This window comes from Lepidochelys kempii, chromosome 5, assembly GCF_965140285.1.
Source record: "Lepidochelys kempii isolate rLepKem1 chromosome 5, rLepKem1.hap1, whole genome shotgun sequence".
In the NCBI taxonomy this organism is placed as follows: domain Eukaryota; kingdom Metazoa; phylum Chordata; order Testudines; family Cheloniidae; genus Lepidochelys; species Lepidochelys kempii.
Genome location: NC_136384.1, coordinates 71,951,274 through 71,978,041, shown reverse-complemented (window position 1 = coordinate 71,978,041; position 26,768 = coordinate 71,951,274). Strand labels below are relative to the sequence as shown.

Here is a 26,768-nt window from a genome sequence, read left to right as displayed (position 1 = left end):
ACTAAACCAGCCGTCATGCCTAGCGCTGTTCCAGAGACTTCTACCAGGACCCGGTCAGAGGTGATGGACCCGGACCCCGGGCCAATGTCTGCAACAGCAGTAGTGGATCCAGTCCCAGAGACCCAGACGGAACCAGTCCCAGAACCAGAACCGGCGGAACCACCAGCACCAGACCCACTGCCAGCACTGCATCCAGTACTTGCAACCTCAACACCAGAGGGCCCCACCGAACCTGAACCAACAGCAGCCCATACCCCTACACAAGAGGCTTAGCCAGAGCCTGAACCCCAACATAGTGCCCCAGCGGAGAGCGGTTCACAGTCAACAGAAACAGACCCATCCCCTACATAGCTTCCAGAGGGACCAAGCATAGGTCCACAATCCAATGAGGAACTGATGTCTCCAGCATCAAGGGAACAGTTCCAGACCGAACAGGAAGCAGATGAAAGCCTCCAGAGAGCTTGGACAGCGGCATGGAGCAACCCACCGCCTCTCAGCTCTTCTAATCGATCAGGTTTGTTGCAGAAAGAGGACTTTTATACAAGGAAACTCTTTCTGGGGGACACCAGGAAGACTGGCATCCTCAGAGACAGTTGGTAGTTCCAACTAAGTACTGGGCCAAGCTCTTGAGCTCAACCCACGATCATCCTAGTGGCCATGCTGGGGTGAACAGGACCAAAGACCGTTTGGGGGGGTCATTCCACTGGGAGGGAATGGGAAAGGATGTTTCTACCTACGTCCGGTCTTGTAAAGTATGCCAAAGAGTGGGAAAACCCCAAGACCAGATCAAAGCCCCTCTCCAGCCACTCCCCATCACTGAAGTTCCATTTCAGCGAGTAGCTGTGGATATTCTGGGTCCTTTTCTGAAAAAGACATCCAAAGGAAAGCAGTACATACTGACTTTCATGGATTTTGCCACCCGATGGCCAGAAGCAGTAGCTCTAAGCAACACCAGGGCTAAAAGTGTGTGCCAGGCACTAGCAGACATTTTTATCAGGGTAGGTTGGCCCTCCGACATCCTCACAGATGCAGGGACTAATTTCCTGGCAGGAACTATGGAAAACCTCTGGGAAGCTCATGGGGTAAATCACTTGGTTGCCACTCCTTTCCACCATCAAACAAATGGCATGGTGGAGAAGTTTAATGGAACTTTGGGGGCCATGATACGTAAATTCGTAAATGAGCACTCCAATGATTGGGACCTAGTGTTGCAGCTGTTGCTCTTTGCCTACAGAGCTGTATCACATCCCAGTTTAGGGTTTTCACCATTTAAACGTGTATATGGCCGCGAGGTTAAGGGGCCATTACAGTTGAAGCAGCAATGGGAGGGATTTACACCTTCATCAGGAACTAACATTCTGGACTTTGTAATCAACCTACAAAACACCCTCCGAACCTCTTTAGCCCTTGCTAAAGAAAACTTACAGGATGCTCAAAAAGAGCAAACAGCCTGGTATGATAAACATGCCAGAGAGCGTTCCTTCAAAGTAGGGGACCCAGGTCATGGTCTTAAAGGTGCTCCAGGCCCATAAAATGGAAGCCTCATGGGAAGGGCCATTCACGGTCCAGGAGCGCCTGTTAATTATCTCATAGCATTCTCCACCTCCAACCGAAAGCCTAAAGTGTACCATATTAATTCTCTAAAGCCCTTTTATTCCAGAGAGTTAAAGGTTTGTCAGTTTACAGCCCAGGGAGGAGACGACGCTGAGTGGCCTGAAGGTGTTTACTACGAAGGGAAAAGTGCTGGTGGCTTGGAAGAGGTGAACCTCTCCATGACCCTTGGGCGTATGCAGCGACAGCAGATCCAGGATCTGTGCACTAGCTATGCGCCAACGTTCTCAGCCACCCTAGGACTGACTGAAGGGGAATACCACTCCATTGACACAGGTAATGCTCACCCAATTAAAGTCCAACCTTACCAGGTGTCTCCTCAAGCTAAAACTGCTATAAAACGGGAGATCCAAGATATGTTACAGTTGGGTGTAATTCACCCCTCTGGAAGTGCAGGGGCATCTCCAGTGGTTCTAGTTCCCAAACCAGATGGGGAGATAGTCCATGCAAAAACGTATCGTAAGCTAAATGCTGTAACTCGCCCAGACCACTATCCAATGCCACGCACAGATGAACTATTAGAGAAACTGGGACGGGCCCAGTTCATCTCTACCTTGGACTTAACCAAGGGGTACTGGCAGGTACCGCTAGATGAATCCGCCATGGAAAGATCAGCCTTCACCACATGTCGGGTTGTATGAATTTAATGTACTCCCTTTCGGGTTAAGAAATGCATCCGCCACCTTCCAAAGACTTGTAGATGGTCTCCTAGCGGGATTAGGAGAATATGCAGTCACCTACCTTGACAACGTGGCCATATTTTCGGATTCCTGGGCAGAACACCTGGAACATCTACAAAAAGTCTTTGAGCGCACTAGGGAGGCAGCACTAACTGTTAAGGCTAAGAAGTGTCAAATAGGCCTAAACAGAGTGACTTACCTTGGACACCAGGTGGGTCAAGGAACTATCAACCCCCTACAGGCCAAAGTGGATGCTATCCAAAAGTGGCCTATCCAAAGGTCAAAGAAACAGGTTCAATCCTTCTTAGGCTTGGCCGGTTATTACAGGAGATTTGTACCACAATACAGCCAAATTGCCGCCCCACTGACAGACCTAACCAAAAAGAAACAGCCAAATGCCGTTCAGTGGACCTAAGAGTGTCAGAATGCCTTTAACCAGCTTAAAGCGACACTCATGTCTGACCCTGTACTAAGGGCCCTAGACTTTGACAAACCGTTCCTAGTAACCACAGATGCGTCCGAGCATGGTGTGAGAGCAGTTTTAATGCAGGAAGGACCGAAAAAGAATTCCACCCTGTAGTGTCTCTCAGCAAAAAACTGTCTGAGAGGGAAAGCAACTCGTCAGTCAATGAAAAGAAAAGTGAAAAGTGAAAAGATTGTTACGCCATTGTCTACGCTCTGGAAAAGCTACGCCCATATGTTTGGGGACGGCGTTTCCACCTGCAAACTGACCATGCTGCGCTACAGTGGCTTCATACTGCCACGGGAAATAACAAAAAACGTATTTGGTGGAGTTTAGCTCTCCAAGATTTTGATTTCGACATCCAACACATCTCAGGAGCTTCTAACAAAGTGGCTGACACACTCTCCCGTGAAAGTTTCCCAGAATCAACTGGTTAAAATCGTCCTTGAGATGTGAAAAATATTGTTAGTCTTTATGTACTTGGTAGTATATTTAGAGGTGCATGTGTCTTATTAACTCTGTTTTTCCTAGAGCTCCAGGAAGAAATCCCAGCCAGCATTTCACCCTAGCTGTGATTTGGCGGGGGCGTGTCATAAATATAAAGGGAAGGGTAAACACCTTTAAATCCCTCCTGGCCAGAGGAAAAATCCTCTCACCTGTAAAGGGTTGAGAAGCTAGGATAACCTCGCTGGCACCTGACCAAAATGACCAATGAGGAGACAAGATACTTTCAAAGCTGTGGGCGGGAAGGGGGGAGGAAAAAATAAAGGCTCTGTCTGTGTGATGCTTTTGCCGGGTAAAGAACAGGAATGGAGTCTTAGAACTTAGTAAGTAATCTAGCTAGATATAAGTTAGATTATGATTTCTTTAAATGGCTGATAAAATAAGCTGTGCTGAATGGAATGGATATTCCTGTTTTTGTGTCTTTTTGTAACTTAAGGTTTTGCCTAGAGGGATTCTCTATGTTTTGAATCTGATTACCCTGTAAGGTATTTACCATCCTGATTTTACATAGGTGATTCTTTTACTTTTTCTTCAATTAAAATTCTTCTTCTAAGAACCTGATTGCTTTTTCATTGTTCTTCAGATCCAAGGGTTTGGGTCTGTGTTCATCGATGCAAATTGTGGGGATTTTTCTCAAGCCTTCCCCAGGAAAGGGGGTGTAGAGTTTGGGAGGATTCTAGGGGGGAAAGAGGTTTCCAAGTGGGCTCTTTCCCTGTTATATATTTGTTAGACACTTGGTGGTGGCAGCAATAAAGTCCAAGGGCAAAAGGTAAAATAGCTTGTACCTTGGGGAAGTTTTAAACTAAGCTGGTAAAAATAAGCTTAGGGGGTTTTTCATGCAGATCCCCACATCTGTACCCTAGAGTTCAGAGTGGGGAAGGAACCTTGACTGAAGTGTAAACTTTATTTTTGCCTTTGTTGGAATGTGGCTTGGGAAAAATACAGGCACGTATATTATTTGGTTGAAATGGAAGTCAAAGACTAGCTTTGGCAAAAACTTTGGGGAAGGCAACAAGGTCCTCCTGTCTCTATGAGGCATCATATACGGAGGTCCCATCACCCTACTGCCTTTCTGGCCAATGTTATAGCCACTAAGAGGCTATTTTGATGGACAAGTGGAAGAGGAAACATAGCATGGGGCTGAAAGGATGGACCCATCAGCACTACGTCGCAATCCCATGGAAGGAGAGGCACCTGCATAAGGCCCTTCAAGAATCTAGCTACTGTGGGACATGAGAATGTTCAATGGCCCTGAATGGGAGCATGTCAAGCTGAAATGGTTGCTAGGTGAACATTAAGGGAATTTACAGACAGACAGTCTTGAATTCCTTAAGGACAGGAGATATTCCAGTATATCAGGTATGTGAGTTTCAGAGATAACGGACGTTGGTGGGATTGACTGAATAAACCAACCTTTGAAAAGTCCTTTCTACTGTGGATAAGGATATTCTGTACCTCCACCCAGTAGCTTCTCTCTCTACCAATGTTACCCTGCCAGGCTTCATGGTATGAGGTGCATGGATGATCTGAAGGGACCATCTACCCCTTCCTTTTTGATATTATGTCTGGCTGAAGAGGTAATTGGACTGGAGGACAAACAGAGATTCATCAGCTCTGAGAACCAGAACTGCCTTGGCCAGGCTGGTGCCAGCATGATCATCTTGGTTTAGTACCCGGATGACTCTTGAGATTAGTGGAATCAGAGGATATGTATACATTAGATTTGGAGTCCAGGGGACTCTAATCACTTCTGACAGAGATCCCTGGACCTAGCCTCATCTGGAGCAGAGGACTGGTCACTGAGATGGCCATGGAGTTGGCTGTTGTGTCTGACACATTGAGAGCTGCATGCAACCAGCTGTCTCTCCAAGATAATGAACTTTGATACCTCTTTGATGTCATGATGAATCTTGTTGGAAAATTTGGAGATAGTGTCTCAATTTTAATAGTCATATTTCACGAAAAAGGTCTGATAATTGGCAATTCTCAACTGCAAACTGACTGAGGAGTAATTTTTGCAACTGAATAGATCTTGTTTATTGGGATCCTTATCTCAGGGTTTGATTTTAATGACCCATGACGGTTGGTCCTCTCATGGATCTTTGCTAAAACCAAAGATACAGGTACCAGGAGGGTATAAAATTGCTCAATGTATATAGAGCAATATATACATGAGTACCTGAAAATGGTGATGTCCCCATTTTGATGTCATCACTAAGAAAGCAGCCATCTGTCAATGTAGCTTGTTTGACTCCAAAATGCCCTCATTTATAAGCATTGTAAGGCATCCCGGCAGAGATGTGTAAAATGTTCAAGTGCTTGTGTGACTTCTTCTGGATAACTTCCATGATCCTGTGCTGTAACTCCTAAAAGGTCTTATAGTCATCAGGCTATGCACTAGACGTTGAAGGTACCACAGCCTAATTAGGAGATGATGATATACGAGTTGGCATGGCGTGGTCATTAGTCTAACTCTTCCTTATCAAAGCCTTGTTTCTGCTGAGCAGTAGGTGGAACTGAAGCCCCATACCCCCCGATGGCTCAGGAGAGAGGAAGACCTAGCTCTAGACTGTGTGGCAGAAGCAGGCTTTCTGACAGGTTGTAGTCCCCATTGTGCTCAGTATGAACAAGACACTGACAATGATATGGCACCCATTCAGGCAGGTACCAAGAGGCAGTGTTTCTCCTAGAACTTTTGGGCATTGGATAATAGCAGTATGCCCTAGAGTCCCTTTCTGATACATAGATAGCAAAGGACCCACACCCTAATGAATGAGAAGGTGGCACCTCCCTGGTACAGGCAGAACCAGAGGAGGGAGAAAGAATAATCCTTTTCTAGGGCAGAAGCAGTTATAGCTGGGGTGCTAGGCAATCACTCAGTATACTGACTATTTAGTACTATAAGTGTGCTTGGTATTGGAAAGGCAGTAGTGGATGGTACAAGAGGAATTTTGACCACTGACAATTGCAGTGATTCCAAGACCACAGAGACTCTGAGATTTATCAAAGCCATAAAGACTCATGTGAATGGAAATGGTCAGTACCAGAGTAATCAGTACCAAAGACATCAGTATCAGGCGCCTCTGTGCTCCAGTGGCAGGGCGGCCAGTGTCTGAGTGTCAGAGTCAAAGTTTAAGACCAGAAGGGATCACCAGATCATCTAAGTCTGATCTCCTGTATATCACAGGCGATCAACACAGCCCCGCCCCCCCCGTACCATGGGTTTCAGAGGGACCCTCCCTGGGCCTTGAACTACCCTTCTGAGCAGCAGAATGAAAGGGTTCCTGCTGTTTAGTGCTAGGACCTGACGAGGGGGGACCTAGATCTATACCCCTTAGAGGACCAGTGATCCTTTCTTCCCCTATCCACAGATGTTTTACTGGACACTTAGGAAGATCCCTCTGGGTATGTCTACACAGCAAAGAAAAACCTTTGCTGGCCCATGTCAACTAACTCGGGCTCGTGGAGCTCAGGCTGTGGAGCTGTTTCATTGTCATGTAGACTTCCGGGCTTCTGCAGGGTCACAGAGCTTGGGTTCCAGCCCAAGCCCAAAAGTCTACACCGCAACGAAACACAGTTGGAGCCACAGTTTGAGCCCCGCGAGCTCAATTTGGCTGGCATAGGCCAGCTATGGGTTTTTCTTTGCTTTGTAGCGATACCCTCAGAAACAATGGAAGACTTTTTGTAGAGGTCTGCTCAAGGATTTTAGTTCCAGACACTCCAGGAGATGAGGAGTGGTGCATAGTCATGTTCATTAAAAACAGCTTCAGGTAAACTTCTCATTTTTTGTGTTCTGTTCGAGAACAACTTGCAGATGGCACATCTCTCTAGAATGTGCCCTTAATTGCTTGAGGCATAATATCCATTATTATGGATGTCCATCACTGAATGTCCATCATTAAGGGGCATTACTGCCTCACAAGGAGGACACATCTTAAATCCTGGAAACCTCTGTTCTATCATAAGGGCTGGACAGTACCAGATGAAGTCCTTCAGAGAAAAAAGCTTTTTTCTGCCTTTTTTTTTTTAAATCAAAAGAAAACACTAAGTATCAAATACATGCTAACACTAACTCTCAGACACTGCTGGCCAAAAGAATCCAAAATCAAGGCTTGGGGTGCAACAGTGGAACACACATGGACAAACACTTGAAGTAACAGTACATGTTTTAATTGCACTTTCTTCTGTATTTAATGGAACCTGGAATCTACAACAGGTTTAAGTGTTCATCTAATTCAGAGTATGCTGTTGCCCAAAATAAATACAAGTGATGGCTGAATAATATTAGTGTGGGGGGATATTTTTCATTTTGTTTTAAAGATATCACCAAGTTTATATTTTTAAAATTAAAAGAAGTTGATGCACAATGAACACCAATTAAAAAGTTACCTTTCTTTCTCTAGTTCTTCTAAATAACCAGTGCTCTCTCTGCTTCCGTTCATAAACCCTCTTCTTGGAAATGATCCCATGGGAACAGGGCTGCATTCTCCTGAACGGCTTGACACGGACCCTTCCCTGCTTCCATATGAATGCAAGGACATCTTTGGCCTTAGCTTCACTCCAGGAAAGTTACCGCTATCCAAGTTCAGTTCTGAATGAAAAATAAAGAACAAAGCTTTATAGAACAGAAGCTTAATAGCAGCAAACCTAAAAAATTGTTTACACCTTAATTTTATATTTTGTGTGTGTCATGTAAACTTTTTTTTGTCTTCAGGTTGGTGGAAACAAACAGGTTTTTCTACAGATCCCAAAGGAAAATATTGTGTAAACCAACCAACCTTGATAGTACAGTTGGAGGATCATGTTATTAATCTAAACAAAAAGGTAATAAACCCCTATTTGAGCAATACAAATCAAGTGCAGTTTTATGAAAGTTCAATAAAATGTAGCTTGTGTATCAATAGTATTTTGCATGGAGACTTAGGATAAACATTTCAAAAAGCACCTAAGTGATTTAGGGTCTTTAGTTCTATTTTTAAAAGTGACTTAGGCACTTAGGAGTCTTAAGTTTCACTGAAAGTCAGGGGGATTTGAGATCCTTGAAAATATTACACCTCAGCAACTACGATTGGCAAGCAAGTAACCCTATTTAAAAATCTTTCCAAATTTACCTTTAAGTCGCTCCAACAAATCAATCTGTCCAGAAGAAGCCATTGCCTCATCTTCAATGCTTCCCTGTAGCTGTTTCAGCACCTCCTGTAAAAAAAAAAGAGCGGAGCACAACTAAAAAAAAAATCCATACCACAACAATTGAAACACAGAACAAATGTATCTCTTCCTCTCCAAATACCAGATTTCACTATAACTACTAATGCAATATTGGCACAAGCCCACTGCAACATTTCATCTGAACAGTAATCCACTGTCATTAAAATGTTATTTGACTTGATTTCAACATTCTTTCAAATACGACTGCATTCAGGAGTTCATTCCCTTAAAATAGCACATCACCTTTTACAGCACAATTTATCTCAGTATTTCAAGGAGTTAGGCGTTCTCTTTATGTTACACGTGGCGAAATCAAGGTGCACAGAAATGAAGGCCAACGTTTTCAAACTTGTGTGCCTAAAATTAGTCTTGTAAATCTATTATTTAGGCACCAAAATAAAAGTAGCTTAATTTTCAGAGGAACTGAGCATCTTTAACTCCCAATGACTTTAGTAGAAGCATAGGTGCTGAGTTGCCAAAGTTTCTCCATAAAGACTTATCACTGTAGTAACTAAGTATTACGGATCATAACATATTACAGCTGCTACTACCTGGCCTATGAGAAAAAGATTTAAGACTCACACATGTACAGCCTAGGATTTGAAGCAAACATCTCTTTCCACTCTATACTATAAAAGCAATGTTTGATCAAATTATATAACTGAGCAAGAAAAAAAACACGATGCAGAAAAGATTCACTGTAAAAACACTGATTACCTCCAGGCTCCAAATGCTCAATGGCCTAAATTCAGGTGAACAATCAAATGTGAGTTAAGTCTGAAAGCTTTTGCTATTACAATGGAGACTCCATCAATAACAAAAATAAATTGAAAAGCATTGCCACAGGCAAACCCCTCCCCCTCAACAGGAATAAAATATTATTCATCTTATCTCATGGTTTAGAAACTGCTTTTAAAAGAAACAGTAGTCACAGAGAGAGACCATGTCCAAATAATTAGAGAGGTACTCCTTAGCTATTATATATGGATAACTGCTCCTACATCAAGAATTGTGCATCTTTTTGTTTACTGTTACAAACCTAAAGAATTCTAGACAAACAATTACAAGTATCTTCGTCCAGTTGCTGTCCTTTGTATTTTAAGGAAATGTCTGCTGAGCCACTCTTCCTCAATGCAAACAATTCCTGGAACACGTTCAGCAGAGATACCAGATACATTGTACTCCACTAAGAGGTAGGGAGGAAGAGAGAAAGAATGGATTCCCTTAGAAGCTAAGATGTTCTATATTATGATAGGGGTGCAACCTTAAAGTCCTATTCAGGCTCCAATTATTGTCCCCAATGCAAATTTCAAGTATAAGGGTTTTGAGGAGACACTTCCACAGGGTAGGGTGATATAATTTTCCCTGCACCAACTAGGGGTCAGAGCATGGAGCAACTACACAGCCACTCTGCAGTCTCTGGGCTGCACAAGTAGTTGTGGCACACTGTTCAATTACAGGCCAGTGTTTCAGCCAATGGAACTATATAGTTCAGACACAATAACCTGACCCCCTTGATTCCCATGCTGCTGAGGGCTAGAGGTGGGGAGAAAGCCTTTGAAATGAGTTATAAATTTTTTAAACTCCTGGAGAACAAGATAGAGAATTTATTAAAACAACACTAAAAATGGGTTGGTGTGATGTTGTCAAAGGGAATTGCTCATTCATATATTCTCTTATTTCTCTAGCCTAGTCAAATAATTTGTTAAACTACATTTTATCTTTTTTTCCCATTAGATTAAAGGTCAGGTAGCAATTTTCTATCCTGCCAAATTTAAGAGTTGTCACAGATGGTATAAAATATTTTACACGGTGGTTGATGCAAATTAATTTTTTTTTTTTTCACAAGTCCAGGACCCAATCTGCAACCTTTTCTTCTGCTGTACTCCTACTGACTTCTGCAGAACTAGTGTGGGGTTTTGAAATTATATCTTTACTCAAAACAACTGAGGTACAATTGTGGTGATGTCATTTTTGTTAGATATGTATTGCACCATTTTAACTAGAAAAGTGTGTTTTTAAACCTGTGCAAGTGTGAGTGCACATATTCCTACTTCAATATAACTCACTCTTAGATGGATTTAGCTTAAGTCATAGATTCATAGATATTAAGGTCAGAAGGGACCATTATGATCATCTAGTCTGACCTCCTGCACAATGCAGGCCACAGAATCTCACCCACCCACTCCTGCGAAAAACCTCTCACTTATGTCTGAGCTATTGAAGTCCTCAAATCGTGGTTTAAAGACTTCAAGGAGCAGAGACTCCTCCAGCAAGTGACCCGTGCCCCATGCTACAGAGGAAGGCGAAAAACCTCTAGGGCTTCTTCCAATCTGCCCTGAAGGAAAATTCCTTCCCGACCCCAAATATGGCGATCAACTAAACCCTGAGCATATGGGCAAGATTCACCAGCCAGATACCCAGGAAAGAATTTTCTGTAGTAACTCAGATCCCACCCCATCTAAGATCCCATCACAGGCCATTGGGCCTATTTACCATGAATATTTAAAGATCAATTAATTGCCAAAATCACGTTATCCCATCATACCATCTCCTCCATAAACTTATCGAGTCTAATCTTAAAGCCAGATAGGTCTTTTGCCCCCACTGCTTCCCTTGGAAGGCTATTCCAAAACTTCACTCCTCTGATGGTTAGAAACCGTCATCTAATTTCAAGTCTAAACTTCACTTCTTTACTGACTAAAGTAAAACAAAATCACCCAAACCAAAATAAAGAGCATCTACAAAGAGTTTTGCACCAGCTTAACTAAACTGTTTTTTAAACAGTAAAAGTTAAATCACTGCAAATTTTGTATTTACTTAATTTAACACTATTTTCCTTATTTTGGGTCTCCAGGAGGGTGGCATCCTAAGTACGAAGGCTCCAGCAGATCTGAGTCCATCTGTATGAAGTGGACCTGTTCTGATGCCACGTCTACGCTACAGGTGCTACCGCAGCACAACTATGCTGCTGAAGTACCATAGAATCATAGAATCATAGAATATCAGGGTTGGAAGGGACCCCAGAAGGTCATCTAGTCCAACCCCCTGCTCAAAGCAGGACCAATTCCCAGTTAAATCATCCCAGCCAGGGCTTTGTCAAGCCTGACCTTAAAAACCTCTAAGGAAGGAGATTCTACCACCTCCCTAGGTAACGCATTCCAGTGTTTCACCACCCTCTTAGTGAAAAAGTTTTTCCTAATATCCAATCTAAACCTCCCCCACTGCAACTTGAGACCATTACTCCTCGTTCTGTCATCTGCTACCATTGAGAACAGTCTAGAGCCATCCTCTTTGGAACCCCCTTTCAGGTAGTTGAAAGCAGCTATCAAATCCCCTCTCATTCTTCTCTTCTGCAGGCTAAACAATCCCAGCTCCCTCAGCCTCTCCTCATAACTCATGTGTTCCAGTCCCCTAATCATTTTTGTTGCCCTTCGCTGGACTCTCTCCAATTTATCCACATCCTTCTTGAAGTGTGGGGCCCAAAACTGGACACAGTACTCCAGATGAGGCCTCACCAATGTCGAATAGAGGGGAACGATCACGTCCCTCGATCTGCTCGCTATGCCCCTACTTATACATCCCAAAATGCCATTGGCCTTCTTGGCAACAAGGGCACACTGCTGACTCATATCCAGCTTCTCGTCCACTGTCACCCCTAGGTCCTTTTCTGCAGAACTGCTGCCAGCCATTCGGTCCCTAGTCTGTAGCTGTGCATTGGGTTCTTCCGTCCTAAGTGCAGGACCCTGCACTTATCCTTATTGAACCTCATCAGATTCCTTTTGGCCCAATCTTCCAATTGGTCTAGGTCCTTCTGTATCCTATCCCTCCCCTCCAGCGTATCTACCACTCCTCCCAGTTTAGTATCATCCGCAAATTTGCTGAGAGTGCAATCCACACCATCTTCCAGATCATTTATGAAGATATTGAATAAAACCGGCCCCAGGACCGACCCTTGGGGCACTCCACTTGATACCGGCTGCCAACTAGACATGGAGCCATTGATCACTACCCGTTGAGCCCGACAATTTAGCCAGCTTTCTACCCACCTTATAGTGCATTCATCCAGCCCATACTTCCTTAACTTGCTGACAAGAATACTATGGGAGACCGTGTCAAAAGCTTTGCTAAAGTCAAGAAACAATACATCCACTGCTTTCCCTTCATCCACAGAACCAGTAATCTCATCATAAAAGGCGATTAGATTAGTCAGGCATGACCTTCCCTTGGTGAATCCATGCTGGCTGTTCCTGATCACTTTCCTCTCATGCAAGTGCTTCAGGATTGATTCTTTGAGGACCTGCTCCATGATTTTTCCAGGGACTGAGGTGAGGCTGACTGGCCTGTAGTTCCCAGGATCTTCCTTCTTCCCTTTTTTAAAGATTGGCACTACATTAGCCTTTTTCCAGTCATCCGGGACTTCCCCGGTTCGCCACGAGTTTTCAAAGATAATGGCCAGTGGCTCTGCAATCACAGCCGCCAATTCCTTCAGCACTCTCGGATGCAACTCGTCCGGCCCCAGGGACTTGTGCACGTCCAGCTTTTCTAAATAGTCCCTAACCGCCTCTATCTCCACAGAGGGCTGGCCATCTCTTCCGCATTTTGTGATGCCCAGCGCAGCAGTCTGGGAGCTGACCTTGTTAGTGAAAACAGAGGCAAAAAAAGCATTGAGTACATCATGTAGATGCTTCCTACAGTGATGGAAGGGGTCGTCCCCCCTGCATCACTGTAGGTAATCTGCCTCCCTCAGCATTGGTGGGTAGGTCAACAGAAGCATTCTTCCATTCTAGCTGCATCTACACTGGTACTTAGGTAGGCATAGGCACAGCACTTAGGGGAAGTGATGTAGCCATGCCCAAGTGCAGACCAGGCCTCACTGTCAAAACGGCCAAGCATGGGGAAATTTGTACTGATATAGGCAAAGGAATCATTTAAAGATAGCAATGGAAAGTAGAGAGCTATGAAACATCAGTTTATAGTAAACTTGTTGGTTGAACTTGTGATGGCCTTACACTCAAATTCAACAGCATTTCTGTGTTTATCTGTCTGTATGCAACGCATTAACTTTTGAACATCACAACTGATCATTTCCAAAATTTCAAGGAATGCTCTAGGCATCAATATCTAAAATCCTACTGATTTTCAGGGGAGGATCGATCAGAAAACCAAAAGGGGGAGGAACATGGGGAACAAATAGAGCCCCTGCCATTTGATTAGCACAGTCACAGCTTCAAGCACCTGTGGAATTGTCTATAGATCAAACTGGTCGATGGCACCAATTTATGCCTTTCTGTATAACTATATCCCTGCTCAGCCTCCCAATAGAATTTAATATGTTGTCACTCTGAATGATTTATCTCCCAGACAGAAAGCAAATTAATGATGGGGAGGGGAAATGGGAGTCAAGGGGGGAAGGGGACATGCACAGAGCCCTGGCCCCAGCTCATTAAAAACACAAGTACATTCACACCGGGTAGGCCCAATGGTCCATCTAGCCCAGTAACCTGCCTTCAGATAGTCCTGGTGCAGAACAGGGCAATTTCAACAGAACAGGGCAATTTATCAAGTGATCCATCCCCTATCATTCAGTCCCAGCTTCTGGTAGTCTGTTGGGTCTGGGTTTATTATGACAGAACTGTCACTGTTCTTTACATGTTTTGTTTCTTTAACTTTAATGAACTTCTGTTTGTTGCATACTTTCATTTATCTGAAACTTTAAATTTATTCAGACTGTAGCAAAATAAACCAATACTTCTCCTGAAATAAAATTTGAGGTAGATGTAAACAGCTGCCACAGATATCCCAATCTTGGCATCAAGTTGGGTTAATATGCAAAAAACAAGATATATTGAACTTGCTGGGCCATTTAAATGTAAGCTCTTATTTTTAAGAGGGTCAGTCATTAAATTCAAGTGAGCTTTCCCTTGAGATGCAAGGGAGGTGCAGACACTTGTCAACATCAGGAAAAAATCCAGTTATGAAACGACTTTAAAAGACATAGTCAGCTGTCTGGGTTGGTGATTTTGACTGACAGCTCTGGGTACCTAGTCAAAAAGAATTTAGAGCCTGATTTTGCATATTTAGTAACATGGTCTTCATATCTGATGTTCCAAATATTCCAAAGTACCTGGCCTTGACTGAATGACATTCATTTTCACACTACATCACACCTCATTATATGTTTCTTACCATGTTTGTAATCAGAATAGGTTTAAATGTTTATATGTAAGAGCAACTTTTTCTGTTATCAGATTAAGAGATTGCAAACAGGCATTTCTCTCAAACTGTACAACACAGGATTAAAACTAGTATTATTCTACATAATTTAGAATGACAAGATTTAGAACTGCAACCTAATCAAAAAAGCACACAGAATTTTTGCATCTCGCACTCCTGTCAGCAAAAAAGGACCAATGTTTACTTGTGTTTATATTTTTAAACCAAAAATGCTGAAAGTTTCCTAATGTTTGGTAACTGCATACAAAGGTGGATGGATCTTTCATATTCATCTCCAGTTTTGTGCATCTCTCCCATTAACACAGGTTTTAAAAAAAATAGAAGCAGGGCTGTAAAATGTAAATATAAAAACAAACTCAAATAGGTCTATAGTCAAATGTACTGAGCAACATTTAAAAAATATTGAAATAATGGGGTAAAAAAAACCTGAACAATTTATTATGCATTTGTGGAGGTGTGACCAAGGGACCACTTGGAGTCAACTGGCAGAGGGCACAGGTATAAATAAGGGTTACAGGGTCCGGTTTCTACATACTAGTTACTACAACAAGTGAAGGCAATGGATCACTGGAACTATATTGAGGGTGCAGAGATACAACCAGCTATCCTTCACTCAGGAGACAAGCTGCCAGCTGACTTGTCTTATGAACAGAAGATTACAGCTGGTCTGGCTGGCTGATTCTGGGAGAGAAATTTCAAGTGACCCAACCTTTTTGAGACAGGAGAATAGCTTGTTTAGGCTCTAGAAAGCATGCTTTTATTTTAATTTTATTTTATTTTGTATGTATGATTTTATTTTATATGTAATCATATATTTCCATGAATTCTACTTACTACTTCTTAAATCTCTGTTCTTTGTTAAATAAACTTCTTGTTTTTACTATACATGTATTTAAGTGCTGTGTGTAGAGCAGAGTGGTGATCCTGAGATGAAACTGGTAAGCCGATGTATACTATTCCTTTGAGAATAGCAGATCTGTGAATTCTGAGTGAGTCCAGTGGAACAGGGGGACACACTGTGCTCAGGAGTTGGAGTGTCCCTATCATTAACCTCTAAAGGGAGAACAGGGCCTGCAGAAGCCTGAAAGGCGGTGTTCATGTTACTAAATGCTGGCAGAGTTGGGGAACTGATTCCTGACCCACAGCAGGCACAGACAAGGCTTCCTCACACTCAAGGCAGATGGTAGCAAGGTGCCTTACAACCCCACTTCCCAAGGGTACCCATCACTGAAAGTTCCTCCAATATTACTATAACTTTAAAGGATATCTTACCTGACCTCCATAAAAATCCGAACTTGAAACCCGGTTAGTAGTACTAATTATAGTAATAGTCAATAGCATATTATTGCCTCTTGAAACACTATGATAGCTCAACTTTTCACTTTAGGAAAATATAACTTCAGTTCACATAACAAAGGCTATTAACTTATCAGATTCTTTGGACGGTGATGTTTTCAGTAAGAAAACTAGTAGCTGTATTCATCTGATGTCACTGTGCTCCAAAGCTGTCATTTTCTGTAGCTACATATTGAATTATGTTCAGTTTTTAGTTTAAGTCCAATGTCAGATCAGTTTAAATATCCCATTTTGTGCTGAGCGAGAATAGCATGTCCAAAGTCATGTCAGTGACTATAAACATCACCAGCTCGATCTTGCCTAATATTCTTCTCACAAAAATAAGTGTTTTTATTTGATTATCCAATCAGTTGGGTTTCTGCATGCAACCTTTAGAACTATTTCCAAAAGCCAATGCTTCTGGAAATGAAGTAACAGAAAATCACTAAGGACTCTGTAAAGTCACAGAAAAGGCATCCCTTCCCACTTGTTTAAATGCACATATTCAGTGATATCTGAAACTGAAATACAGCTGGCAAAATTCAGCATAAAAGAATATATTTTCAAGGTACTCAAAGTTTGAACATTATTCAGTGTATATAATTATGGAAAAACCCATCCCAATTTGTCAAATTACATTAGTTGCATAATCACACAAGAGGAATAATTCTTAGAGTGTATTTGATTTGATTTCTTTTCCATTGACTAGTATAATAAAACTAGTCTTAATAAAAATGCATATAAGCTGATATTTTTGTCTTCTAAGTTTATCTGTGTTTCAAGCTCAATACTTTTTGGTTGACCACTATCAGATTTTATCCCTTATATGTAAATAGCATATTCAGATTAAAAATTGCCTTCTCTCCCCTACATCACGGCCTGATTATGGTTCCCTCTTCCCTTCTGCATGGAAAGGATGGATGGGATCTTTGAAAGTGAGCTGCATGACTAAGATCCAGTGGAGGAGACTGGCCTGGGGAAAGGAGGTGGGCAGCCCCACATTGGGCAGAATGGCATATATTATCCCCCACACCAACCCTGAATCAATTACTCAGGAAAAAATAATACAACCAGGGCATGTACTACTGTTTCCATGAAGAACCCTCAATCCTGATGATCCTGGAAGCAGAAAGATATTGTGGGTCCACAGAAAGTGAAAGAAACACAGGGCCTCCAGATGGAAGGCCTTGGTGAATCTCCAGGGCATTTTGGTGACCCCAGAGGCTCATTCTGCCAGGGGTGGGGGCAAGTGAGACAGTCAGCCCCCTGACAGAATAGTGCAAGCAAAACTTCTTGAAGAGAACCTCACAGAAATCATTCTCCCACTTAGCCTTACTCAAAGGCATAAATGTCTGCATGCATAAAGACATAAATGTCTCCAAGATTAGGACTTCAGTCACTGCAGAAATACTTTATATAACAACATTTTCTGAAGTAAATTCAGAGACCAAATGAAGCTCCCAATGAACTCAGATGCTAGGTACTGAACACTTTTGAAAATCAGACCACTTATTTAGTAACCTAAATACGGGCTTATGAGTCAAACAGGCACCAATTTTTGAAAATCTTTTCTATTACTATTACCTCTATAAAGTATGTCCCACTTCTATGGCTCCACATGATCAACCACCCAATTCTAAATGATCAAAGAAAGAAAATTTCATAATGCAAATGTACAAGGAACAGAATTAGCCCTTAGAAATCTTATTTCCCAATGTTGTGATTAAGAGGACACATTTACTTTGTCTATGGCCTTCAAAAGTTTAAGACTGCTGCGTGAAGGTTGACTTTACATTTTCATAGAATCATAGAATCATAGAATATCAGGGTTGGAAGGGACCCCAGAAGGTCATCTAGTCCAACCCCCTGCTCAAAGCAGGACCAATTCCCAGTTAAATCATCCCAGCCAGGGCTTTGTCAAGCCTGACCTTAAAAACCTCTAAGGAAGGAGATTCTACCACCTCCCTAGGTAACGCATTCCAGTGTTTCACCACCCTCTTAGTGAAAAAGTTTTTCCTAATATCCAATCTAAACCTCCCCCACTGCAACTTGAGACCATTACTCCTCGTTCTGTCATCTGCTACCATTGAGAACAGTCTAGAGCCATCCTCTCTGGAACCACCTCTCAGGTAGTTGAAAGCAGCTATCAAATCCCCCCTCATTCTTCTCTTCTGCAGGCTAAACAAGCCCAGCTCCCTCAGCCTCTCCTCATAACTCATGTGTTCCAGTCCCCTAATCATTTTTGTTGCCCTTCGCTGGACTCTCTCCAATTTATCCACATCCTTCTTGAAGTGTGGGGCCCAAAACTGGACACAGTACTCCAGATGAGGCCTCACCAATGTCGAATAGAGGGGAACGATCACATCCCTCGATCTGCTCGCTATGCCCCTTCTTGTACATCCCAAAATGCCATTGGCCTTCTTGGCAACAAGGGCACACTGCTGACTCATATCCAGCTTCTCGTCCACTGTCACCCCTAGGTCCTTTTCCGCAGAACTGCTGCCTAGCCATTCGGTCCCTAGACTGTAGCTGTGCATTGGGTTCTTCCGTCCTAAGTGCAGGACCCTGCACTTATCCTTATTGAACCTCATCAGATTTCTTTTGGCCCAATCCTCCAATTTGTCTAGGTCCTTCTGTAACCTATCCCTCCCCTCCAGCGTATCTACCACTCCTCCCAGTTTAGTATCATCCGCAAATTTGCTGAGAGTGCAATCCACACCATCCTCCAGATCATTTATGAAGATATTGAACAAAACTGGCCCCAGGACCGACCCTTGGGGTACTCCACTTGATACCGGCTGCCAACTAGACATGGAGCCATTGATCACTACCCGTTGAGCCCGACAATCTAGCCAGCTTTCTACCCACCTTGTAGTGCATTCATCCAGCCCATACTTCCTTAACTTGCTTAAATTTTCAGATGTAATGTTGAATTACTGCAGGTGAATTCAACTTTTTTTTTTTTTTTTTTTTTAAGTTAAGAGGAAAAAGTTGAGAGGGTGTTTTTGTCTTTTTACATTTTCAAAACAAACCCAATCTTTCTCTTTAGGAGGCCACAAATATTGACTCCACAGCAGTCTAGCTTTTTAGCACTTGCAAACAGCCTAAGGAGTTGAAAATTTTGATGGACCAGTGTTGACCATTCTTTTAAAACACTCTTTAAATGATCAATTGCTTACAAGTTTGTAAAGGAAATTTTTAAAATTAAATGTAAACAAGCACATCTCTGAAAATAAAAAATTTGGTGCATTAGAACAGCAGGCACTTGACGATTCAGAATTTAGCACCCAATCCTGAAAGGACATACTGGTAAGTAACTTTACTTATGTTCAAAGGGACTACTCTCTTGTGTAAAGTTACTCTCCAATTTAAAGTGTCAAAAGTTTCAACAATATTTACATAAGTCAAAACTACAAATAAAGTTTAAAATCAAAATGGTTATGACGACTGAATGTTTGGGGAGCACAAAGAATTATCAATGAAAATAGGAATATAAGTAAAGTTATAAAAATGATTCTTGTATGCTCCATTTTCCAATAACTGGCATTTCTAAAGTTTATTTTCTAACAAGGGAAAGCATCTATGTCTGATGAAATATAAAGGCCAACTAAGTGTTACTGTTTATGTGCTGATATTTTAAAACAAAGCTGTTCATTACATGGCTTAAAAAGAAAAAATATCTTAAGTCCAGAATTGCTTCCAACCTTCCTTCCATGTTTTAGTGACAGGAAATAAACAAATAACATGATTAACTACATTTGGCTAAAAACTCTCTTTGAGACATTGTCAAGAGTAGGGAAAAAAGGTATTTTTAAAAAAATGTTAGTCAATACAATTTTAGACACCACTTAGTATTTCATGTAGCCTTTAAAAACATGTTACATTCTGTCTACACTAGATGCTAAGAGATTAACAAAGACATGCAGGCAAATGAAAGACAGACACATGGGGTGGGTTTAATCTGCAGGCCACAATTTTATTCATTATACATTTGGGAGGAGCACTACAATGCCCACTCCCAGCTCTCACGAGGCATTTAATTGGTTCCAGTACAGGTTACAGGGTTTTAACCACAAACAATACTCAGGGTAAACCCTCCCCAGTCTATCCTGCAGCCTCAGTCCTGTTGAGGAAGCTCGCCACAATCTCATGAATAATGGGGGGATGGAGTGACAGAGGCCACAAGGATGGTGGGGAGGTGTTAATTTGCAAATATTTCAGGTCCCTCCCCCACTATGAGCGCCAAGTTCAGCAGCAAAATCCCATGTCTAATTTACCTAGGAGCTGCCCCTTTTGTCCTTTATCCACACTAGACACCGGCTGCAAGTTGCAATGAACCAGTAGTCTTACCAGCATTATATGAACTTTTGATTTATATTGCTTTCAACCTAACTGTGGCTTCAAGAGGCCTCATGCCAATTTGGCCATAATGGGAAAAATTCCTTCCCAATCCCTAAAACAGGCTATTGGTCAGACCTGCAGCTTCATAAGCAACATGGCTCCTAATCTACAACTAAGAGGAGAATAGACAGGGCAGCCAACCAGAGAGTAAGAGGCTTTTGAAATGTCAGGCCTAATTTAAATAAAAGGAGGGCACACAACAGCAAAATCCGATGGCTCCATACCACACCCCTCTACCCAGCCAAAGACTAAGTGGAGGACCGAAGGAGTGGGAAGGGCAACCTCCATCCTGCAACACACAGACTCTGGGATTCTCCCATTCCCTGCTGTTCAGCCAAGGTTCTCCCCTGCTGAAGGCGGTGGGAGGGGACAGTTCTAAGGTCATGTAGCTAACATTTTCAAAAGAACACCTCCCCCCCCCAAGTCTAGACATGATCCCGGATTTAGGGAAATTCCAGACTAAAGTTGTTTTTTGTGTCTGCAAAATTTATAAATATTTGAAAATATGGGTTAATTCCAGAAGGGATCACTATATGCTAGATTACTGTGGGGATACGTAGGGAGGAAAGGCACAATATGTAGTTTTAGTAGCAAATACTTTTAATAGTCTAAAAGAGTTGTGTGCTTAGACACTAGTTCATCCTGTGCACTGAAAGAGGTTGGAGAGTCCTGTGGAAAAAACAGTATGTGATCATATAATTAAAAACTATATCATAAACAATAAGCACAAGGTTACACAACAAAAAAAATACGTTAAAAGAACACTGAGGTTGCAAAGTCAAGCACTCAAAAGTTAGGAAATGCCAGAATTAAGGTTGCCTGTGCATGCATATTATATAGATTCATAGATACTAAGGTCAGAAGGGACCATTATGATCATCTAGTCTGACCTCCTGCACAATGCAGGCCACAGAATCTCACCCACCCACTCCTGCGAAAAACCTCTCACTTATGTCTGAGCTATTGAAGTCCTCAAATCATGGTTTAAAGACTTCAAGGAGCAGAGACTCCTCCAGCAAGTGACCCGTGCCCCATGCTACAGAGGAAGGCGAAAAACCTCCAGGGCCTCTTCCAATCTGCCCTGGAAGAAAATTCCTTCCCGACCCCAAATATGGTGATCAGCTAAACCCTGAGCATATGGGCAAGATTCACCAGCCAGATACTACAGAAAATTCTTTCCTGGGTAACTCAGATCCCACCCCATCCCATCATAGGTCCCATCACAGGCCATTGGGCCTATTTACCATGAATAGTTAAAGATCAATTAATTACCAAAATCATGTTATCCCATCATATCATCTCCTCCATAAACTTATCGAGTTTAATCTTAAAGCCAGATAGATCTTTTGCCCCCACGGCTTCCCTTGGAAGCCTATTCCAAAACTTCACTCCTCTGATGGTTAGGAACCTTCGTCTAATTTCAAGTCTAAACTTCCCAATGACCAGTTTATATCCATTTGTTCTTGTGTCCACATTGGTACTGAGCTTAAATAATTCCTCTCCCTCTCCAGTATGTATCCCTCTGATATATTTATAGAGAGCAATCATATCTCCCCTCAACCTTCTTTTAGTTAGGCTAAACAAGCCAAGCTCCTTGAGTCTGCTTTCATAAGGTAAGTTTTCTATTCCTCAGATCATCCTAGTAGCCCTTCTCTGTACCTGTTCCAGTTTGAATTCATCCTTCTGAAACATGGGAGACCAGAACTGCACACAGTATTCCAGGTGAGGTCTCACTAGTGCCTTGTGTAACAGTACTAAAACCTCCTTATCCCTACTAGAAATACCTCTCCTGATGCATCCGAAGACCGCATTAGCTTTTTTCACAGCCATATCACATTGGTGGCTCATAGTCATCCTATGATCAACCAATACTCCAAGGTCCTTCTCTTCCTCTGTTACTTCTAATTGATGCGTTCCCAGCTTATACTTAAAATTCTTGTTATTAATCCCTAAATGCATGACCTTGCACTTCTCACTATTAAATTTCATCCTATTACTATTACTCCAGTTTACAAGGTCATCCAGATCCTCCTGTATGATATCCCGGTCCTTCTCTAAATTGGCAATACCTCCCAGCTTTGTATCATCCGCAAACTTTATTAGCACACTCCCACTTTTTGTGCCGAGATCAGTAATAAAAAGATTAAATAAGATTGGTCCCAAAACCGATCCTTGAGGAACTTGTAAAATACATTACGATGTGTGATAATATTTTAAAGCAATTTCAGGATAGTGAACATACTGTTTTGAGGTGTGTGTTTGTTTGATTTTTAAAAAACTAACCTGATCATTTTCACAAAGAGAATTCATTCACTCTCTAAAACAAACCACCCTGTTGTCTTGTAGACAAGATCAGACATTGCAGCTGTATTAACTGAGGAAGATAATGTGGACAATTTAAAGACACTTTGCTATATCCTTTATGCATATTAAAGAAAAGCAGTAAACTCTAGGATTTCTATCAACTTATACAGTTATCAGATGTCACTGTTCATTTATTGCCTATTTGATAGTGCCAGACCAATGGCCCCCCAGAAAGAGACTGCAGAAAAAGTAACCGAAGGATCACTGGCTTATACTGCTGCCAGCTACTTTTCCTGAGCTTTAGTTCCCCATTTTGGGGGAGTGAAGAACAACTACTGCAATTACTACACTGAATATGTTTTTTGTCAAAGTCGAATTCTGTTCCAAAGGCAAGTAAAATGTCACTTCACAATTGTACTGTTTGATGAGAATTTCATTTTATATCTATTTCCCAACCCAATGTTAATGTAATGTGTATATCTACACAACTGAATAACCCCTCTAACTAGTATCTGCACTATGCAAATAGACAATTTTCATTACTTTGAATCTATAATGATCAATTATTACTTATTTCTGCTCTCCCCTACTCCAGCTCTCTTTCTGGCACATATTGGTTATTATAGTACCTAATATAGGCCATCTTTATGTCATGAGCTCATATTCATCCTCCAATTATCAAGAGACTTATAATTTATTCACTTCTTTCAGTTCATGCATGCAATATTAATTTGTGAACAGTTCACACTCAGAGGTTTGATAAAATACTTTTATTTATTTCCACACAGAAGTTTGTGAAGCATTTTATATATTTATAATCATATTTCTGAGTTTGGATTATGGATTCCTAGTCTTGCTGTTCCTTTTTTTAAATTAAAAAGATGAAGCAATTCAGAGTATGTTTTACAAATAGCTAACTGATCACTGTTTCTACATTTAGATTCAAAGGATATTAATACAATATTACAATGTAAATAGTCATTTTCTCCACCCTTTATAGATTAAATTTTGTGTTTACTTCAGGGTGGATTTGATTTAAATCATGATTTAAATCACTAGTTAGGAAGACTTGATTTAATCATGAATTTCTATATAAAAAGTGCATTCTTGTTTGTTGTTATAACCTTAATACATATTCTTCACAACTCAGAGATCGATGTAGGTTTCATTTTTAGAAGGTACACACTATACATTTTTAAAGTGATTTATGTTGAAAACTTTTCAGATTGCTTTTACAGCTACATCAGAAAATGAATGACTGTTTGGTTATTTCATTTACCAAAGGTAACTGAAGCAGATATTTATGAAGTCATTGGGAGGTGAACTATCTCCAGTTCAACATGTTAATCATTAATATTTGGAGGATTTTCTTGCCATGCTGTATTAGAACAGACAGACAGACATTTAAATTATTTTAGTTAACTATTTCTCACCTCCATGTGTGTATATATATTAATTTAAAAACATTTTAGCTGTTAATAAGCATGTTATCTCTGGAGACACAAATGCACAGTTTGAGAACTGCAAAACTAAGCATCTCTGATGGTATCTTCTAGACTGAGCCCCACTGGGTAGATAGAAAGATGAACCTAAATAATCTATACAGAAGCCCCTGGAACCCCATAAGATTGGGTCCCTAATTAATGAACTATTGGAACTCATTTACAAATCTTTTCTTAAATATTACATGAATATATTGTCTCATACTATAGAATTTATAATCCCTATTCCATGATGAGATATCTTTGAGCTCATGTATCTATCTTTAGATAGTTTTTTCCCCCCAAAATCCAATTTAAATAAAAAAAATCTGATTTTTTTTATTTTTTAAAAATCATTGATTTTTATCCACCCTAGTTTACTCCATCTCACTAAATTCCCTTTCAAAAACCTTAGCCCTATCCCATGTTTCTTCCACTTTTTTTTTTTATTTATTAATCTTCCTACCTTTTCCCTTTCCATTTGTTTCTGCTTCTATCCAAATTAATCTGCACAAGGGCCAGGCTCTGCTCTGATTGTGCTTTATTAATTTGAATATTGACTTGTAAAGGCAATGGAAAAAAATCAATGTTGCATTATATTAAGCAGAGTCCAACATCCAGTATTAAGGTCAGAGTCTGGATTAAATTCTGCCATGCACATTTTTTTTTAAATGTTTACAAACAATGGAAAGCATTTCTTATCTTGAACAAGCAAAAAAAGGTTCAAAAATTAGTATTTAAAACTGCCACTTGAAACAAATACAAAAGTATGAATTGTCATTTAAAGCATAAGATTTCTATCATTTTAATTTTCTCAATACTCTGTCTGAGATTCTTCATATAATGTAACATTCTATAGACCACAACTGAGCAAAAACTGGAATTTCCATCACCTGGGAGGTTCCAAAATGTCAACATCTGTTTTTATTACAAATTGGGACAGCAAGTCAAAATATTAACAGTTTTACAGAATGAAAGTTTGCAAAAAAGTCTATTCAGAAAGGTCAAAATATTTTGCTTCAACACTTTCTACTAAAACAAAATGTTTCAACATTCCTAAATTAAAATATTTAATCTTGAGTCAGTTTAAACATTGAACATCTACTTAAGGTGCCACAGTGCTTCATGGGAGCTGTAGTTTGGTTGCCTCGTGCCCTCATTCTTCCCTGTGCACAGGACTTCCTGGCTGGGCTAAATCTCATGATGTGCCATAGTCACAGGATTCCCATATGTCATAACGGGGGGGGGGGGGGGGGGTGAAGAGAGAACTGCAGTTAATCAAGGGAGATGTAGTCTGGACAAAGAACCCAGCCTATAGAAAAGAATGGAGGCATGAAGCGTCCAAATTACAACTCTTTGAGCACCATGAATGCATCAAGTGATGGGAGGAGGAGATTTTATTTAATTGCTTAGACACCAATGATGGGAGCCTAACTAATAAACGAGAGCAATTCCAATTCCTCATTTATGAGCATAAATTCAACTTAGTTGGTATTACTGAAATCTGGTTAGAAAATTCACATGATCAGAAATTTTAAAATTGCTGGTTACAATCTATTTAAGAAGGAAGGATGTAAAGGCAAAAGGGGAGGGAAAGTGGCACTCTACAAAAATGGCATCACCTGTTTCCAAGTCACTGACAATTTGGAAATAAATGATCTTGAATGTTTATGATCCGTGTTCTAACACAAGATGAAGCACAAGATGTGGTACTAGTTGGTGTCTGCTACATACTACCAAATCACACTAGAGAACAGGATGACCGGCTCCTTAGCCACAGGGCCCCGCAGCTAAAACCCGGAGCCTGAGCCCCAGCACTTCCCACGGGGCTGAAGCCCTGACTCCTGAGACCCTCTGGAGAGCTGAAGCCCGGAGCAGCAGGGCTGAATTCCAGAGACCCAATGATCCCCACAGGGCAGAAGCCCTGAGCCCATGGGCAGAGTTGGAGGGTGAGTGGGGGAGACACAGGGGTGTTGTCCCACCTGCCCCTGAAACTACAGTACAAGAGAAGGGCAGACCCAGGGCAGCTCCACCCACCCCCTCCACCTCCTTCTCTCCCCGCCCCCTGGCCAGGTCACAGCCACAGTGCAGGATAACTGCTGTTCTGTTTGGTGCCATGAAACAGGCAGCTGCAGTGTTCCCTTGTCTCCTGCTGCTGCTCCTCAACTCCAAGCCCCTTTGCTTAAACAGCCAGTAAAATCTGCCTGGGCGGAGGCACCTGGCTCGGTGGCTGGCAGAGCCCTCAGGGAACAGGGACCAAAGGGAAGCCCTCCCAGCACACAGTCCCTAGCTACCCCCCTCCCTGCACCCTGAGCTATCCTCCTGCCCGTACACAGCCCCCAGATACTCCCTTCCCTGCACCCTGAGCTATCCATCTGCCTGCACACAGCCCCCAGATACCCCCCTCCCTGCACCCTGAGCTATCCTCCTGCCCGCACACAGACCCCCGATACCCCCCTCTCTGCATCCTGAGCTATCCTCCTGCCCACACACAGCCCCCAGATACCCCCCTCCCTGCACCCTGAGCTATCCATCTGCCTGCAC

At 41.7% G+C, this 26,768-nt stretch overlaps 1 protein-coding gene across 8 annotated transcripts in view; it reads right to left on the bottom strand.

The window, feature by feature from the left end:
• The window catches only part of APC (APC regulator of Wnt signaling pathway), a 189,215-nt gene that overhangs the window by 100,876 nt on the left and 61,571 nt on the right, over positions 1–26,768 (bottom strand). For all 8 annotated transcript variants that reach the window (XM_073344697.2, XM_073344696.2, XM_073344701.2 and 5 more), the window contains 2 exons: positions 8,370–8,454; positions 7,648–7,849 (listed from right to left, as the gene is read on the bottom strand). In XM_073344697.2, coding sequence (XP_073200798.1) covers positions 7,648–7,849; positions 8,370–8,454 — 287 coding nt within the window. The remainder of the gene's footprint in view (positions 1–7,647; positions 7,850–8,369; positions 8,455–26,768) is intronic.